This window comes from Apis cerana, linkage group LG12 (genome assembly GCF_029169275.1).
Source record: "Apis cerana isolate GH-2021 linkage group LG12, AcerK_1.0, whole genome shotgun sequence".
Classification (NCBI taxonomy): domain Eukaryota; kingdom Metazoa; phylum Arthropoda; class Insecta; order Hymenoptera; family Apidae; genus Apis; species Apis cerana.
Genome location: NC_083863.1, coordinates 8,549,773 through 8,569,863, shown reverse-complemented (window position 1 = coordinate 8,569,863; position 20,091 = coordinate 8,549,773). Strand labels below are relative to the sequence as shown.

Here is a 20,091-nt window from a genome sequence, read left to right as displayed (position 1 = left end):
TAAAAGTGAATAATTTTAATAATTCTTGGGGTCTCGAAAGATCTTTTCGTAAATTATATTATTTTTTTCCCCGTTGTAAATTATCTAGGGAAATTGAGACGTAAATCGTGGATGGTATATTGGTTAAGAATAATCCAACTTGGTGAGTTACGCGCAAGAGTCTCTCAGTAGGAAACCCAACAAGTTGATTTTCTACTCTTGCTTCTACTAGATCTTTTTACACGATCTATGCACGATTAATTACAACCGTCCATCATCGATCGTTTTTGATAAATAAATTGAAGATATTAATATTTTTTTTCCAACGTTTTAACAACAGAGTAGAATAATAAAATAATAAAAATTATACGCGTGTATATATATATATATATATATATACGATAACAAGTATTTTCTTTATATTCTTTAAGGGAAGAAGCGATCCTCCGAGTATCGTGCTAAACAGGTTCGCAATCTGAATACGTTTCTTCGAGCATTATGCACGCTAATCTTCTGTCACTTCAACAACGACTCTTAAATGGAATGTCGTTTACGTGTCAAGCGTTCCGGTTCGAAACGCTTTTCGTGAAATTGAACCGAGTGAACAAATTTAAGAGAAATAATCGCGAGATTAAAAAAGAAAAAAATAGAAAAACCAGCATTCCTTCAGAACAATTACCTAATAAAATTCTTTTAAATAATCAATTCAATTAAGGATAAAGGAACGATTTTTCTATCACACGTTTTTAAACAAATTTCTAATTTTTACTCGGGATCGTGATCGAACCGAGCTTTGTAATCGACGAGGTATTGTTACATTCCAAATAAAAGGTTCGAACGAAACGAGAGACAAAAACAAAACACGACAACTCGTCCTCGCTATTATTACGTTTCCCCTTTGCCTCGCCGATTTTGCCGCCGCGCTTCGAGGTCTCATAATGTCGCGGCTCGGAAGTGAAACACGAGCACGTCGAGACGAGACGTCCGCCTATTACGCGGTTGATGAGATCGCGGCGTGAGACGAGGAGGAATAAACCGGTGGTGTCGTCGTGTCGCTCGGTTGGTGGAAAACGTGCGAAACGGTGGCCAGCCCGATTGCCATCGAGCCGGTTCCGCCCGTTTAAGGGAACTCGCGCGATGCTATCGCGACAAAAATGATAATGGGCCGTGGCGCGCGGTTGACAAACTGCCCGCTTGTCGTACGAACCGCTGGAATGTTGAAAAATTTTCACTAGAATGGCTGCTCGTTAAATGAAAAAAAAAAAAAAAATGGAGTAAATTGAATCGGAAAGGGAATTTGTAATTATCTTTCAATGAATCGCATCGCGTTATTTCCTTTATTTATTGGTTGCTTAGGAAGAAGCGCTTCGATAGACAAATTTGGGATTAAAGGGGAAGATTTGTGCTTAGTTTCCAATGAATTGCATCGCGTTATTTCTTTATTTATTGGTTGCTCGTTAAGTGAAAAAAAAAGGGTAAATCGGAAGAAGTGCACGGTTTGGTAGACAAATTTGGGAAAGTGTCGAGGGGAAGATTTATTTTCTTTATTTGTTGCTCGTTAAGGGAAAAAAAGAAGTCAACAAATTTGGTAAACAAATTACAGCTCGATTACAGTAGTTACAAGTTTGGTATTCGATGAATATGCGCGTCGAGAGAAACATTTGTGATTATTTTTCAATGAATCGCATCGCGTTATTTCCTTTACTTATTGGTTGCTTAGGAAGAAGTGCTTCGATAGACAAATTTGGGATTAAAGGGGAAGATTTGTGCTTAGTTTCCAATGAATTGCATCGCATTATTTCTTTATTTATTGATTGCTCGTTAAGTGAAAAAAAAAGGAGTAAATGAATCGCATCGCGTTATTTCCTTTCCTTCTTTATTGGTTGCTCACTTAGGGAGAAATAAACGGTTTGGTAGACAAATTTGGGAAAGTGTCGAGGGGAAGATTTATTTCCTTTATTTATTGCTCGTTAAGAGAAAAAAAGAAGTCAATGAATCGAAGGAGGTGGGCACAAATTTGGTAGACAAATTGGGATTACGGTTCGATTACAGTTTGTAAGTAATTACAAGTTTGGTATTCGATGAATATGCGCGTCAGGATTTGTGTTTATTTTTCAACGAATTGCATCGCGTTATTTGCTTTCTTTATTTATTGATTACTCGTTAAGTGAAAAAAAAAGGAGCAAATGAATCGGAAGGAGTAGACAAATTTGGGATTAAAGTTTGTAAGTAGTTAGGACAAGTTTGATATTCGATCATTCGGGGAAAGATTTGTGTTTATTTTCCAATGAATTGCATCGCATTCCTTTCGTTATTTGCTCGCACTTTACTTTTATCCAAATAAAACGCGCGATTTCACAAGCTGAAATGTCAAAAGAACGTCATCATCGACGTTCTCCTGTTGCCATTCGCGATTTCACGTCCCATCCTAGGCGCGATTCGAGGCTAAACAAATCGTCTCCCTCTTTCTTTCATCCTTCGCCGAACGATCGGCAACAATTAATTCTCGAAAGCGTTATTACCTCCCCTCCCAAAAGAGAAAAGTCGCTGATTCCTATTTCCCTCTTGCGTTTTATCCATTCTTCGATCCAGGAGAAAAAAGAAAAAAAAGAAAAAACGAAATTCAAATTCCGTTCTTACATATTTCTACGCATTACTCGATTAACAATCGTCTGATCGCGCGATTCGAGATTTTTTTTAAGCGTGTTATATCGCGTAATTAAGCTTCCTCGTAAGCGTGGAAGAGAACCGTAAGGAAAACCGTAATTATCCCCTCGAAACTCATTTTCTTACCGGTTTTAACGACCCACCTTTTCGACGAGGCCGCGTTAAGCGGTCGCATTATGCTCGCAGCTGATGCAAAACGGGAAGAATCCTTTAGGGGAAGCTGCGTTCGAGGATTATTAAAACGTCGTTAAGGCACGATTGAAATAACCTTCCTTCATCTCGACTTTTACTCGAACGGCGGTACGATAGAAGGAACAATGTGTCGAGACGATTGGCGAATCGAATATGACAATACAGAGAAGAAAGGATGCTATCGTTAAGGTAAACAAAGTTACGTAATTCGTTCAACGATATTTTTTACTTCTTACTTTTCTCTCTTTCTCTCTCTTTCTCTTCGAGGCCAAAAACGGAGAAACCGCAAATCTTTTTTGTGCCGCAACATCGATCTAGCATCGAATCTCTGGAACTTCTGGAAAGGAACTTGGTAATCAATTCCATTCACCTGGGTGAAAGAGATAAAATAGAGACGGATAAAAGAAGAGGAGGATCTTGCACACTTCAGTTTGAAAGCAACGCTTTCTTGTTTGACAACTTCCGGTTACGCTTGATCAATCGTATTACGCGGTTTTAAAAGGAAATCTTTAAAATCGATTATCAGAACAATTTGCACGATGAAACAACCCTTTGGAAAAAGTAAGAAGCAACACCAGAGCCAATCGAGCAGCTCTCCATTACTTTTTTCATAAACGGATATCAACGTTCGATATCTCGAAAATCGAGAATACGATGGATGCACTCATGGAAAAAATCAAACGAAACTTTCGCCGTTCTTTTAAGTATCGCAACGTTATGAAAGATTTTCCACCGTGTAACGGATGACGCAAATTTTTTACAAGGAACGTGGAAAAAGAAAAGGGAATTTTTTTATTTTATCGCCGATTTACGATCGTTTTTTTCTTTTGTATGTGTGCGTCTGTCTTCGATATTTGACGCATCGTCTCGAATGCGTTGAAGAAGGGGGATTTTTACCGCTTCTTTATTTCCCTTCCTCGAATATTACAGCTAGAATATTCTTCAATTTTAATGAAAGTTTAAAGTTCGTTAAGAGAATGAATAGCAATTATATTTACGGTGTGTTTAATTTCTCGAAGAAAGAAGCTTGTTTTAAGGATGTCGTTAATGTTGAGGAATCGCGAGGGAAATACTTTGCACGTCGTAAAAATATGAGGAAGTCGAATAAGCGATAAGCGGCTTTATGCAAAATCTAATTTTTATTGGCACTAACCGCGGAAATAGAGATTTTAAAGATTTTATTCCGTTCTCAAATTTAACTATCGCCATCAAAACAGGCAATCTTCCCCTCGAAATACCTTGCTACCCAACTTTTACTTTTTACTTTCCATTCTCGTCGCATACTTTTCCGCGTGAGAAAAATTATCCAAAAACGAGAAAGGAAAAAGCTCGAGAGAACTCCTTCCGCTTCGCATAATCCCGTTGTCGCGCGGGGATATCAAAATCGAGACGAATAGCTTACCCCTTTCACTGAGCGCAATAATAAACCCTTGTCTCTCAAGTTTGGAACTCGTTACTCGTCTCGAGAGCACCCTTCTCAGGAGAATCGATTCTCGTGTGCGTCGAGAAAGGTAGACACCTCTCCTCGCCACGAAACGAGAAGAAGAAAAAAAGGAAGAAAAGCAATCGGGCGAAGACGACGTTTAATTAACAACTTTTGGCCTCTGCCTCTGTTCTGTCTCTCGACCGGATCGTCAACGCGAGTAGCCTCGTTTCGAACGATTTCTAACAATCGTGACAACGACGGGAATATTTAATATTCGATAAGTTGCTTCGATGAATAAGTAACTACTTAAAGCAACTTTATTCGAGATTTTTGATTTTAGCTATCTTTTCAATTAATTACGATTCGTGTAATAGATGGAAAAATCGAGCTCATTGGTTCGATCGTTCTCGTTTGATGCCAGTCACCAGTTAGGTATCGAATTTTAAAAAATAGACTCAACACAAATATATAAAAATATATACGAAATATGGCGCGTTTCGTAATTAAATATTTCAATTTACAAAAAATTCCTCCTCCTCGCCGCGAAGCTTTCATTCGTTGGAAGGGATTCGAAGCGAGGAATAATTACAAAAGGAGAAAGTTCCCGTTACAAAGGAGGAGCGGTTGCCTTGTCAAACGCGATTAACGCCATCTATATACCACCGGTTCGACCTTCGATTACGACTTCTACTACTCTACGCTTCTTTCGCGCGCTTTTATCCGCCATTGCTCGTCCACGCGATGCACAATGGGTCGCTCCGCATAAACACTCGATCGATCTCTAAGAGTAGATATAAGCCAGACTAAATATAAACCAGAATGAAATGCAAAGGAGGACGTATTATCGAGCGTTGGCCAATGATTACGAATCGATTTCTAACATTTTTTACGAATATAGAGTAAGATGTAGAAATTGTTTCTCATCCCTTAGTAAGATACGTGTTTCCCAATGATCACTCTAACGTGAACGTTTCTTGGACGATTCGAAGGGGAGGAAGAATTTTTGTAAAAAAGATTTACAAATCAATTCCAAACGTAGGAATTTATAGGCGAATATACAGCCTTCTTCGATATCGAAAGGATTATCCATTCTCCTTTTTTTTTTAACTGGAAGCTGGAAGATTCTCGGAAGGCGCGTGTCATCCGGGCCCCTTATCAGTTCGCTCGGAGGTTGTAACGTCGGTCGGCCGCCGATATCCTCCGAGGACGTTGCATAAAAGCAGAGGAGGAGAGGGGGGGTCGTGTTTACGGAGTGGGAGAAGCGCACCAGTCAAACTGGTATCATTGTTCGCGTACGAGCAACGCATAGGAGATGCAAGAGAGAGGAACAAGATTCTCGGGTAGAGAAATTTTCCTTTGGAAAATTTTCGATTATCTGTCTCTCTTTCTCTCTCTCTGTTGAAATATTTCCACGCGTTCGAAATTCGTATATGATCGAGTTAGGAAGAAGAGAGTTAAGAGATCGAGTCGAAGATTTTGTTAAAGAAAAAAAAAAGAAAATTCGATCTGACAAATTTGAACTTGGCTCGGATCAATGAATTTGAATAATTACGGTAATATCTTAATATTCGAGAGGCCGATTTAATAAGTAGCTCAAGTATTTAAGACAAGGTCGAATGTTTTTTATTTTTATTTTTTCCTTTTCAACGAGTAAGCGGCATCACAGGCGGCTATTTACAAAGATTTATTCCCGCGTGCGTACCTGAATGAATTTTCGCCCGAGTCCATTTATTCGAGGTGGGGAATTTAAAAGGTTTATCTGGACTGGTTTATGGCCTCGTTATCTCTAGCCTTTTTAATTTCTCCTCCACTTTTTCTTCGAGAAAGGTGTCGTTTACCATTTTCCAGCGGCCGATCCGTTCGGCGGAACGGGGACCGAAATCGATCATCGAGACAAGGGACAACCTTAAATGGATCGAACGCTCGCGGACGAGAACAGAAGCTCTTAAATTGAGATTTAAGTAAGTGTCTTACCTTCTCCCTTTTGCCATCCGAAATTATATCGTCACGCGAGCTTTATTTCGTTTCAGGCTTTCCAGGAAAGGAAAAAGATATATCCTCGATCCGCTTACTTCTTCTTAATATTAGTCAATACATTCCTTCCTGGACAAATTTAGCCGCGAAAGAATTTTTTCGAGATTAATTCCGCTTCAAAAGGGGTTATAATAAAAAAGTAACTTTAAGCAACTTCGTTCCACTCGAATTCTCGATTACGCGCCTCCAAAATTTCCAATATAATACGAACAACTCGAACTCCCTCGTCGAAATAATCTACAGTGGACTGGTTCCACTATCCATAAATTGCCCGGGAGGGAAATTATAATCCAAACTATCCGAAATAACCACGTTCGTCGCCATAAATCCACGTCCTCCGAATCCAAAAAATAAATCTCGAGCCCGAGGGAAAGTTCGAGAAACATGGAGATCTCGAGAAAAGCGAAGTTGTCGAAAAAGAGAAAAAACGAAATGGAAGAAGAAAAGAAGCGAAAGAGATCTCTTTACACGATCTTAATAACGTGGTGTTATAAATGATAACGGATATCGTGATTAGAGATTAGATAAAGATAAAGATTGGAGGAACATCGGTTTCCTATCGGTCTGCTGTATTTGTCCGATGGTGAAAGCAAAGAGTAAGAAGATCGATCTTTCCTTGGATTTTTCCGCGTGGAAAATATTTCTGAATCGCGTAACGATCGATTTTACGACGCAAGTGCAAATAGGAGACTCGATTCGTATTACGTAACACAGTGAAATATAGTTTGATGGCCAGAGAAACGAATTGATTATTCTTGAGACACGAGGCGAAGATCGATGGAGAATATTTGAATCGGTTTGCGAATCGAATTCTCGATTCCTGAGAAATTGAGAAAGTTGCGAACGCTCCACGATATTTCCCCTCGACTCGTCGGGGATAAGATAGATAAAAAAAAAAAAAGGACTTCAAGGACGTATGATAATGAGTCCTGGCTAAAAAAGAAGAAGGAAAAGAGTCTTTCAGAGGGATCCGCCGACAAAAATCCGGTTCGAAGTAAGGAACGATCGATGGAACGCCTACCCTCCCCTCTAAAAACCTATTTTCTGGGTCTAAACCGTAATTATACGCCTCGTGTCGAGCGAACGTGTGCCAAATTCCTCGAGGAGGAATCGGCGAGGACGTATAAATCTTGGTCGCGCGAAGAGGAGGCGTGTAACCTCGGATGGAAATCACGAAGAAACTTTGTCCAATCCAAGACCCTTCGCTCACAACGTTGGACCGAAATTTACTTTCCATTATTTATCTTGGATATTTGTAAAAATTGATTACCAGTGATTTTTTAGCGAGGCTTTCTCGAAAGAGAAAAGGGCTGTAAGATGCGTGAATTGTTGGATACGATACGTTGGATACGAGAGATAGTTTCTACGATTGGGGACGAAAATTATTAATTGTTTGGGAAAGAATCGACGTTTCCTTTTTTTTCTTCTTATTCTTCATTCCTCTTATTTGTTCACAGGGAAGATGGACGAGTTGAGAAGGAATCCTTCAAATTGCCGCGCCGTAAATCTGCCGAGCGATTTAGTACACGTGAATATCACGACGGGCTTAGGAGATAGGAACGCGAGCTGCCACGGTACGAATAAAAGAGCGGCGGAGGGAGGGGAATGCGAGTATAAATCGTCGTAAATTTCATGGTTGTAAATGCCATTCAACCATCTCCCCTTCTTCTTTATGCTTCTCCCTTCGTCATGCGGCGCGCATGCGTCGATAATACTTGCCAAAAAAGAAAAACCCTTCCTCCCCTCCTCCTCCTCCGAGAGAGAATATTCGTTTAAACGTTATTTCCATCCGTGGAAGAGAAATGTTAACGTCGTTTCCAACTGCGCTCAACTTTACTTTACGCGATATTAATTAAATACCTCGCCTTTCCTTTTTCTTTTCGCAACGAGTCCTTTTCGACACGAATAACTTAGAACAAAGGAACGAACTTGGAATACGCGCCACGTTTCGTTCGATTCCGTGGAGACGAGATGCGCGGAGGATCGAAGGAAAGATCGTTGATTTTTCACTCGATGAAAGAAGAAGAGGAAAAACAGAAAAAAACTGGTTTCGATCCACACCGGTCTCCATAAGCTGTTGCACAATGGCGCGCGAACGGAGCGGAGTGGAAAAGGGCATAGACAGGGGGCCGCCACGTACGTTTCTACGATCGGTCTACCGATAAATATCGATCTTTCATTTGCAGATAGCAAGGAGGGGGACAAGGTTTCCCTCCTCGAGAGATCGCCTTATGCAGACAAAAGGAACGCGCGCGAAAGGCGAAAAAGGGGCGAACTCGTGGCTCGATGTGCCGGAAAGATCCTTTCCTCCTTTGAACCGAGCAGTTTTAACCGTGAAACCAATTAACCTTTGGATCCACGTGTCCGTGCTTTGCGTATCCTTGTTCCAGGGACAAAGGAACGGGGGGTGTGTGGAATACCGAGATATCTTGCAGGTTTAGTTAGTCTTTATTTCTTTTTCGACCCGTTATCTCTACGTAAAATTTAAACCAGAAAAGAGACACTCGTTTTTCTCTTTCATTAGCGCTCTCTCGAAGGATTCTTAAGTACGTATTCCACTTTTAAAATCAAGGGATAAAGAAAATCACGTTATCAGAAACTGAAACGCAAGTTTATTTAATTTTAATAACACCATGATTAACGTATAAACGTTAACGTATGTATATATATATCGAAAAAAAGAGAGAGAAGGAGAAGAAAATTTTCGTTTAAATCTCGAGTCGCGATTTATCAACGCCAACTTATCAATTAATCGTCTGGACGGGCAGTGGTTCGGTGTAAAACAAGCGGCGATTAAAAAGGGGGAGTTGAAAAAAAGGAAAAGAAAAAAAGAGGTGGAAAGAGATGGAGGAGGGCCCCTGTGTCGCCGCGCAAGAAGATATTCACGGGAATTTAGTAGGAATATCGAGTCGGCCACCAGCCGAGTGTGTACACCGATTCTAAATACAGCCACCTCTCTACCCCTTGCTGGCAGGATCTAGCCAAACGTGTTCTGCGTCCGTGGAGAGAGAGAAGATTGGCCGTCAGTCGTTCAGTGGCCGAAGCCGGATCCCTCCTAAGCGATAACCGAGACCATCTTTTCGATCGCTTTCTTTCCAACCAATCATTGTCTTGGCTCGATAACCGTGTCGGCTGAATCTAAACGCGTACTAAGAGGACTCCGTGCATTTTTCGAACCGATTCTTTCGAGAGGAGCAGGAGAATTTAGATGATAAGATTTTTCAGCTTCGTTAGATTCCTTACTCTCCTCTTCACTTTCTCTCCACTTTCTTCTTTCTTTTTGTGAAATAGTACGAATGGTAAGAAGGGAATGTAAGAAAAGTGAAGAGAATTATCTTTTTCTTTTCTTTTTGTTTGCGTAAATGGTTAAGCTTTTTCTCGATATTCTTCGATGGTAAATTTTATCCACTCGTAAAATTTTTCTCCACTGTCATGTTTTCAAAAATTTTGGAAAAATTTAATTATACAGTAATATCGAAGATATTATAGAAGTAAAAAAAAAAAAAAAGATATGGAGAGGAATTAAGAGAAGAGAGTTAGAGTGTCTACGGTATAATTTTGTAATATTTCATAGTGTAGTAAAATTTTATGATTATTCGTGGCTCGTAAGAAGAATTGATAATAATTATGATTCTTTATGAGCCGAATTAGATATCCGGTATCGATATTATCGACGATACCGACCAATAAACCGTAACCACAAAGACATCTTCCCTTCGATGTAAACTGGCAATTACAGGTGTAATTATCTTGTACACCCTTCATTAGTCCGCTGTATTGATATATTGCGCAGCTGACAAGTGGAACAGCCTACCTGAACTCGAGAATTATTGGCCAATTGCGTGTATCTTCAGAATTTAAACCGTTTACTTTTTCAACAAATTTTATAAAATATCTTTCGATAAATATTTTCATCCTATTCTTAACTATTTTAATTATTCTTTTAGGATCGCAGTTTTCAAATATTTGAGGAACTCGTAATCGAAAATAGGAAATAAAATCTAATGATTACTCACATTGTCCGCGGCATTGATGTCGATTTCTCTAAGAAGCAAAGTTTCGCAGACATCCACGTGGCCAGCTGCTGCAGCCAGTAACAGAGGACTTCTCCCATTCTGTGGACAAAAGAAATACGTAATTTCGTTTAAAAATTTATTTAGGATTGAAATAGATTTATTTAATTTAAGAACCGAATATTGGAATTAAAAAAATTCTTTTAAAAAATATTGTAAAAAAAGATGAGGGATAAGTATGTTTGGAACTAAGAGAAGTGTTGGAAAAAACGATAAAAAACTTAAAAAAATACCTGATATAACAGATAAGTACGCAAAAGATAAGTAAAAAGATAAGTATATTTATAATTAAGAGAACTGTTGAAAAAAATAGATAAAAAACTCGAAAAAATAGTAGTCGTAACAATTATAAAAGATAAGTAAAAAGGTAAGTATATAAAATTTCATAAAAATTTGGACATTGGATTCTAAAAATGTAAAAATCAACAAAAATTCCAAAAATTTAACGTCATTTCCAAGAACTGACGAAATTTCTGGAAAAAATTCTCGAACGACCTCCTATCGACTTATGTTCTCCTGATACAAAGTCGAAATTTCGGCCAAAAATTTTTTTCGTTCAAGAATTTGGGAAATTCCAGGAATTTGACGTCATTTCCAAGAATTTGGGAAATTCCAGGAATTTGACGTCATTTCCAAGAATTTTTAAATTTCTAAGAATTTGACATCATTTCCAAGAATTTTTCAGAGAAATTTAATTTACTTACCTTTTAGTTACCTTTTCAAGTACAACACTTCCAGAAAAAACACTTCTTCATCATTTTACTTAGAACTAATTATAGAATTTGATACGCTTATCTATTTCGTATTTAACTTTTACAAAATTAGCACTTTGAACAGGTTATATTTTTAAAAAATAAAGAAAATATATAAAAGAAATATGTATAAGACATATAGAAAGCTAATTTATATATTAAATGATTTACACATAAAAATGCATGCAATAAAATGTATTTAAAAAAAATATATAAAAACCTTCCAACGTTAATCCGTGTTAATCGCTAATTGATCAAGTAATTTTAACTATTTTTAAATATCAATATAATATATTTGTTACATATTAACTACTTTTCCAAGCTAAAAATTAAATATTAAACACTTTATCAATTATTATTGTTCGCGTATATTCAATTTTTATTAATTAAACATTTACCATTTCATAAAATTTCTAGAATTCGAATTAAAATGAGAACTATTCGATTAACAGAACGCTTGATTCATATAATTATCGATTCATATACTCGGAAGCATTGAATATTCATATACAAGACCATTTAAATGTATAATTTAAACATAAAATTACTCCGTTTATCTGAAAAAAAAAGAAAAAGAATAATCGATCCGATAATTCCTTCTTATTTAATTTCCTCCATTCCCCTGAAAGATAAAACGATAAACCATAAAATCGAACATCGCGAGAACGCTCGAGGAATTCGACGAATGCGAGTTTAATTTCAAAAACGAGGACTATTTCTCCCCCCGTGGCTCGATCCCCCGGTTATCGATCGACGTAATTTCAATTATTCCGCGATCAGATGCATCTGCGATCGGTTGTTCGCATAATAAAGCACTTTAGCTTCGACTATCGCCTTTGGCTGGGAAAAAAAAACGATTCTGCGCGATTAATTTCATCGGCGCAATTAAGGGAGAGGAAGTAATTGTAACGAATGCATGGAATAATCGGGCAAAAGTTGCCCCGCAGCATGCTCCACCGATCTTTTGACAAATGCGCGAGCAACACGCTTATCTGCATTCCCACCAAAGACGACTGTCACAATCGAGATGCAAATGTTATTTTACATACGTGAGGGAATTAATATATTCCGGGGAACGCGTGGCTTTAACGAGTCTCCTTTATCGAGCTTGTTTAGAATAAAATAAAGAAAAGTAGCGACGACGATTGAAAATGAAGTCTCTGCAATTTTTGAAAGAATTCGAACGCTTTTTACGATATAGATATACCTCGTTGATGATAGGATTCGTAGATAGAATATCTAACGAGCGATAAACAATATCAGCGTAGAAAGTAGTCCTAATAACTTAAAAGAGTTCTAGTAACTTGGATTCTCTGCAAATTTCGATTAATAATATTTTGGACATTGCTGAAATGGTAAATTTTAAAAAGAAAAATCCAAGATTTCTTTTGCCTAACTCCGAAACAACGAAGTAGCTTGAATTTATTATAAAAATTCCTAGGGAACCCTAGACATCCCACTTAGAAAACTTATCTAGAAGAAAATTTTCGGATTCTCCAACCGTGAAACAAAAACGTAACTTTCAATTTTCTTCCAGTGCGAAAAAACTCGTTGTTCTTCGCAATATCTAATTAATCATTCCGACCTACTTCTCACTTAGAATGTTAAATTTATTAATCGTTGATTCGTGATCGATCCCCAGGAATTGTAAGAAAAAGAAAAAAAAACCTCTCCGTAAAAAGAATCCTTTCTACGTCTTTTAATCATTCTCCAGCAAAAGAAAGATATCGTTCGAGATATCTATGGACAAGTAAAGAAAATATTAAACAATAGAGAAAAAAGGAAACTCACTTCGTCCGGCAATGGCTTAATATCTTCGTCAAGGAGTCGCGCAACCCGCGCTACGTCGCCACGTGCGGCCGCCTCGCGTAACTTTTCTGCCATTCCAGCCACGCATCTGCAAAAGAAAAGGAAATGGACGATCATTAGAGGTATTCGGTTTAAACTCCATCCTATTTTTCATGCAACCCGTGCAGATGATCACGTCAGATATGCCGTCTTTCTTTCGACGATCTCGGTTTTTCCTCATTTCCTATCGAATCGATCCGTGCCATTATCCATGTAAACGCGTAACGGAACGTAGAAAATGACTCTTGTTACTATTATCATTTATTCAACGAGTCTCGAGTTTAAATTTTACCCGATCTTCCAAACTTAAGCGTCTCTTGTCATTTTATCGGGAAAGAGTAAATTTTCGTTGCTAAAAAGAATGAATAAGTGGTAAATATTTTGTTGACGCGATAAAGCGATTTCCTTGATTATCTAAATACAATTATCACCCGGTTAACACACGTAAAATTCTTGAAATGCATTCTCAATGGCCCTCTCCTCGTTGACAAGGTTTTATCACTGGGCACGATTCGAACCTTGTAAGAGATAAAGCTGGCAATTCAAGTTTCCGCCGGATGTCAACCGGTTAAGGGCATTATGCCGCGCGACGAGAAAGAGAGAAAAAGAGGGTGAAATTCTGCGAATTTAAAGCCCACTCGCCGGATTCTCGAGTACGAAACTTATCGACGTATTTGTAAATACAATCGTGATAATTAAGCAAAAGGAAAAATCGAAAAATGTCTATTTAAATCATCTTCGAGCAAACGAGATAATCGCAGTTACGTTCAACGATTAATTTACAATTTATTGTTGCAGACTCGTGGATAGAAGAAAAAAGCAAGTGAAAATTTTTTGTTCTCTTCTTCGCGGTGCAACGACGTTACGCACGCCTCTGACCAAATTAATATTACCCACAGATCTTCATTAGAAGGGTGGGAAGGGCGTGACAATGAAGAAGAGGATATTCGTATCCTTTTTTTCTTTTAAAGAGAACAATGACACACACTGCCATTGTTTTCGGAGACAATGGACATGGATGGGCTCGTCGTGTAGAAAGAAAAAATATGAACGATCAGGATACGTTTCTCTTATCTTATCGTACGTTGAATAATTTTAATATCCGTTTCTAATCTCTTCTTTCTCAAATCTAAGCAAAGAGCTTAATTAACTCTTTATCCTAAATTAACTCTTTTCTTTTCGCCAAAGAAAGAGACGAATCCAATCGGCGGAACGTTGATTCGCTCGTTCTTCGATCTATTCATTATTTTATAATGAATCGACTCTCGAATCTCGCTTATCCCAAATTTGAAAGTTAAAAATAAATTAAAAACTCTTTTCTTTTCACCAAAGAAAGAGATCGTCAATATTAACTCGTTCTTCGATTTATTCAATTTTATAATTGATCGATTAACGAGGAGTCTAATCTAATCTAATGATATCCTCCTTTCATCGTCTGGGATATACGTATTTTTTTATATATCTTGGGTAACTAGTTTTAATCGGAATATAGGAAATGGTGGTTTCTTTCTTCTTTCTTAAATAACACCTGATACGCATAGCTACCGACTTCTCCAATATCTTTTAACGAGGTGTGATTGATCGATCGCCAATATCGTGGCAAGACGCGTTTTCCTCGCTTTTGCGTCAACCGATGAATACAAGAAAATTTAATTAAGTGATAAACACGTGACTAGGATATTCTTGCGAAACATCGATCCACTACATAGTCGATTTTAGAGCGTAGTTGAATATCACAGATTCGAAAAAGAAGTTTTTCCTCGTGGTTCTTAAGCGAATTTACTCCATGGTCGAGGAGAAATCATTAATCAACGTCCAGGTTGAATGAAAATTTCACCTTGCCATATCGTTGCGCTCCATGCTTGCAACGCATTCTGTGCACACGAACGTGACTGTGTGTGTGTGCACTACAACGTGATATTATGGGGGAAACAATGGGATTTGAAGCATGGAGAGAAGATTTTTCTTCGAAGATCCTCCGTTTATTAGTCTGTATATTTATTCGTAGATCAGCATCGAGTCTTTTTGAGATTATACTCAAAATTTCTTCTTCTTCTAAATTTTCGTCCATCTAAGTTAATTTCTTAAAGATGGTTTATAGGCTCGAGAATAATCGAATAATTCTCAAGAATCTTAAATAATCCGGGTCGATATCCCGTTTATCACTTCCCGATAAGATAATGATATTCGTAATCTCGTTTTATAAAACGAAGATGAGGAGGGAGGAGAGGAAAAAAACTTGTAATTAGATGTATCAGTTTGATTGATCATAATAGCTTGTGTAACGATTATCCTTATCTTTTTTTCGTTTATTCTTCTTCCTTTAATTTCTTTTTTTCTTTCAAAGGATATCTAGTTTAGATGGTCTTAATTAATGTCTATCTCGATCTACAAGAAAGAGAAGTAGAAGAAGAATAAGAAGAAGAAGAAGAACGAAGCGATCGCCGTGTAAAATTATCCGGGATATCGTTACTCTAAGAACAAATTTATAATAAGAAAGATTATGATTCGAGAGCGAAAGTGGAAATAATAAAGCGTTATTTTCAAATTTTCATTTATGAGAAATCATCGCAACGTGTACAGAAGAATAGAGAGCAGGAGCAGCAGTTTCGAGTTGCAATTTATTCCAAAGTGGAAGATTAAATTTTCCCTGGTTTTTTTCAAACCGCGTATAAATTAAGCGAGAAGAAGAGAGAATGTTTACAGGAATATAATCCCGCCGATCTGGCGGCGATTTAATTATCGCGCGTCCATCCTTCATCATCGCGATCAATAAAGGTGGAACGTCTTTCGCCGAGCCGATCATCGTGTTTACAACGTTAGCTTTAATAACACGAGAGGGAGAGGGATCGGTGTATAATATATGGCACGAGATTTCGAGGTCCCAGGCCTCGCCGAAAATATGATCGAAAACCGATAATTCGTCAAATTTTTCAACAAACCACAATTATTCGTACAAATTTTCTCCCCTTTCGTTAATCATCGTTAATCATAGGGAGGGAGAAAAAATTTTTAAAGATCGCAATCATTTTGATTTAATCGTGAAATTTAGAAGATTCGTTCCTTCTTTGAAATGTTGAAATTTACGTTATCCTACGTTAATAGAAATTACAGTGTCAATTTGACGCTGAAAAACGAAATTGAACGATGACAGAACATGCAAACTTGCTTCTCTATCTGATCTTGTTACCCTTCCAGGTCGGAAAAGACAGTCGAGGATGCCATCTGCGAGGCATCTCATCGAAAGGAAGCTCGTAAAGCATTCTTTTCTTTTTCTTTTTTTTTTAATTACACGTTCGAAGAATTTAATTACAGTATGCCTATACTCTCTTTTACCTACTGAATTTTTCTTTCTTCTTTTCCTCTTTTTTCTTATTATTAATATTCATCTTCATCTTCTCGAGTTTGAACTGAAATTTAAAAAAATCTTGATGGAGGTTAAAAGGAATCTTATTACGTTCATTAATGTGCATAAAGTTTACTCTCTATAATTACAGTGCTGTTACACTTTCTATTATCCCTACCAATTTCTTTCCGAAGTAGAACTCCAAAAACGCATAAAACGAGTCACCAACGCTTCTTCTAACTCCATTTACAAAAAAAAAAATCTTCATCTCTTCTTTCTAAAACAAGCAAAATCAATTCTTCACTTTCGTTCATTGAAAACGTTCATCGAGCGTCGATCTTTCCACTTTCTTTACGTATTATTTTTCGAATCGAACACTGCACCCTAAATCCTTTAAAGCTTCGATGCACACGAGCGATTTTCCATGATATTTTCTCGTTTTCCCAAAACAATGAAGGCGAATGTATCGATGATCGGCATCGAGCCTTAAAAAAATCGATCAATTTGATCGATATGCAAATAAGTGGTAACACACATATATATACAATATATATTCCAAAGTGAAAATAAATGCTTGGCGAGCTCGGTCGATATAACAGGTGATACGAGATTCCTTACAGGGACGATAATTTTCTGTGCGCGTTCCACAACCGTTCCCCCCCGTGTAATTATTATCCAAAGACAACCGAGGCAAGAGAGCATGCTTTATGATCCTGTCTTTCGAGCAACTGCCACTGATTACGGTTACATCGGCCGATCGTTTGCGGCCGTGATTCAAGGCTTCTTGCCTCGATTTCTAGCGAACCGTCGCTTTTCCGCTATTCCCGGTGTCGATCGGCCACCCGATTCAACGTTCATCTCGGCCGCAATTAAATTTTGTTACCGTGCCTTTCTCTCTTTTCGTTCGTGTCGCGCACTTGTTTTTTCGAATATCGAGAGAAATATACGAAGATGATATTCTCGTGGTTCTCGTACAGTGGCTCGTTACTTTATAGTGAAGAAGAATTCCGTGTGATTATTTTGATAAAAGTTCGTTGAACGCGTGTAGAAGATAGATTTGAATCAGAAAAATTTGTATCGTGAATTGTTTACCACCATTGGATATTGTAATATCGTGAAACTTTCTGACGAGATCTTTTCGTGTATATCTTTCATAAATCTGGTGTAAAAAAAAAAAGAAAGAATCATCGAGTTAACTCGAGCAATTGCGAAAGCAAATAGATTCGAGTCGCCATGATTTTTCTACGTCCATGTCCGGATGAAGGAACATTTTGAGGCAGGCCGTTAACCGATTTCTCTTCTCGTTTGCCAGGCAAAGTGGAATTCTTAATTACAGTGGACTTACATCACGTACGCACGAGAAATCCCTCCTTCTGCGTGTCCGTACATATCCAACAGGACCTCGGCCCTCGTACGAGGCATCTCTGACCCTCTTTCCACCGTAAAACACCACGTAATCCGAAGAAATTCGGTCGGCCATCCGGTGCACTAATTAAAACACACCTCGCGTATCCTGTACACGAAAAGGGGACCATGCGTTTCGCTTACGTATATAATACCCTCCGTAAGACTTCTTTTTATTTTTCGAGATACATCGCGATGAAATCCAAAGAAATTTGTGTGACTTTGCAGAGATCCAAAATTTATTTATATCGTGAAATGAATTTTAACGTTGCTTAAACTTTCAAATAATTATTACACCTTGACGCTACATATCAATAAATTATCAACTTACTCGGGATAATCGATTCGTGAAATACGAGACGGAGTTACCGATAGATGGTAACACGCAATTATCGACAATTATTCAATTTCAACTTCGAAACACTCAGCTGTCCCATTTATTTAAAAAAAAAAAAAAGGTTAGGGCAACGACTGGAATGAAAATACAGAATCGCGAAGACGGTTGGAATGGACGAGAAAAAGGGATTACGGAAGAATGTATCGAGTGTATCAATCTCGAATCGATCGATGATTTCAAAAGGAACAATGGCGGATTGGAGCCGACCCTCGTCTATTTCCAATTCAACGATTCCCTTTCAATCATTCCTTGGCCGGCTCGATGCCGCATCCGCATCGCTAATTACCGATTAACCGGAATCGGCGTCGATTAACGATCCGGGCATCGGCATCCCAAAGATCGAGCAGCCTCGCCGCCGATCTTTCTCCTTGTCTACCCAAGCCAAGGCGGCAATGAGAAATCTTTTTAATTAGAGATCTCGCGAGATAAGAATGTCCCCCTCTCCCTCCGCCGTCGCGTTATTCCTTCTATCCCAGTGCTTCCCAACTTTCGATTAGACGCCATCATTTCTCTTTATAATGATTGTAAATATACACCTCCATTCCATAGGTATTGCTAGTGTACCGGTAATAATAATAAATTTTAAACAATCGTTAATGGAAGAGAGCAGTAAATGACAATAATTAGGATTTAGTAATAATAATAGTAGTAGTTGATACAACAATAGGATAATAGTAGAAATAAAGTTAAAGCGCGGTGCGAAAAATGATTAATCGAAAGTGTGAGAAGCAGAGGTGCATAGCACAGGTTGGGAGTCCATGGTCTATCCCGGATTAACATTCCTTCCGTGATTCCCGGGATGGGATGGAGAAAAAGCAGGAGAACAAAGCGTCCAATTAAATACTCATCCATGCAGCTCAGAAATTAAGTTGACACCCGATCAACCGCGCAAGAAATAACCAACTTGTTTCGAGCGTGTCGCGACACCGATTTCCCGAATGCCTCGAATCCTTTCCTGGAATTTAACAAGATTTTTTTCGATCGATTTTCCCAACTGAATTGCGTAAGGAACAATCCGTTACGCGGATCAAAAATCAAGATAAATCAGGAGGGAAAAATCGGAACGGGTGAGTTTTGGCAAGTGTTGGGTTGGAAAAAATAAATCGATCCGTTGGAAAGCGGCGAAGTAATTTCGATTGTTTCCACTGCCAAGGTTGTTGTCGATGCGTTCGCAAACCGGTTCCTCTCCCACCACCGGCAAGGAAAATGGCTATCGGTTCGCTATTGTAACCAAAACGAGTAATACACCGAGACGAGTCGGATGTAATCGCGATATTTATTTACGACAATGTTCGATATCGTTAGCCGCGTTCAACTATCGGCATGAGAACCCCCTCGATAGGACTAAAATCGCGAACTCGATCCTTAATGGGGACGAAATGAAAATGAAGGTATAAAGGAATGCCAGGGAAACAGGACAGTTTTACGATCGTTTCCTTATGAAACGGAAAACTGGTTATGGTTAAAATATTATTTTTAGCGGTTGTTAAAACCTTTGGACACACGCACGCGCAACAGGATGTTCCGAGGTTATGGATAAATAAAAATTTGAAAAAGGGGTGAGCACCTCTTCCAGCCATCGATATTTCAATTTATCATTACTCTATTCTATATTAATTTTCAATACGCCATCTTGTTAAATTATATACGGAGAATTGGAAGGTATTGAAGAATTTTTTGTAAATTTCATGAATAATTTATCAATTAACACAGATTATAAACACCCAGAAAATTTACATACGATACTCGAATCTCCCGTTAATTCAAATCCATCGATCCTTCTTTATATAAATATTATCGATCCTTTTTCCAATTTGATTCGCACCGTATCCTATTCTACCAACGATCATTAAAAAAGAAAGGAAAATTACCATTTTTGGAATATCGTTCCGATCGCGAAACTATCATTACTATTTCAGTTATGAAGAAGTAGAGAAAAACGTGGAAAGATAAGCAGCGTACAAATCGTTCGA

The 20,091-nt window shown here is 38.1% G+C and overlaps 1 protein-coding gene and 1 long non-coding RNA gene across 9 annotated transcripts in view; one reads left to right on the top strand and one right to left on the bottom strand.

The window, feature by feature from the left end:
* The window catches only part of LOC114577691 (uncharacterized), a 38,285-nt gene extending 26,587 nt beyond the window's left edge, over positions 1 to 11,698 (top strand). The window contains exon 2 of the long non-coding RNA XR_009832192.1: positions 6,113 to 11,698. This is a non-coding gene — a long non-coding RNA (uncharacterized LOC114577691). The remainder of the gene's footprint in view (positions 1 to 6,112) is intronic.
* Positions 1 to 20,091, bottom strand: part of LOC107998986 (ankyrin repeat domain-containing protein 6) — a 109,665-nt gene that overhangs the window by 62,860 nt on the left and 26,714 nt on the right. For 7 of the 8 annotated variants that reach the window (XM_017058596.3, XM_062083054.1, XM_028667302.2 and 4 more), the window contains 2 exons: positions 12,915 to 13,020; positions 10,315 to 10,413 (listed from right to left, as the gene is read on the bottom strand). In XM_017058596.3, the coding sequence (XP_016914085.1) occupies positions 10,315 to 10,413; positions 12,915 to 13,007 (192 nt within the window). In that variant the 5' untranslated portion in view covers positions 13,008 to 13,020. Of the gene's footprint in view, positions 1 to 10,314; positions 10,414 to 12,914; positions 13,021 to 17,662; positions 19,758 to 20,091 lie in introns of those variants that run through there. The other variant, XM_017058594.3, reaches the window with a different exon arrangement.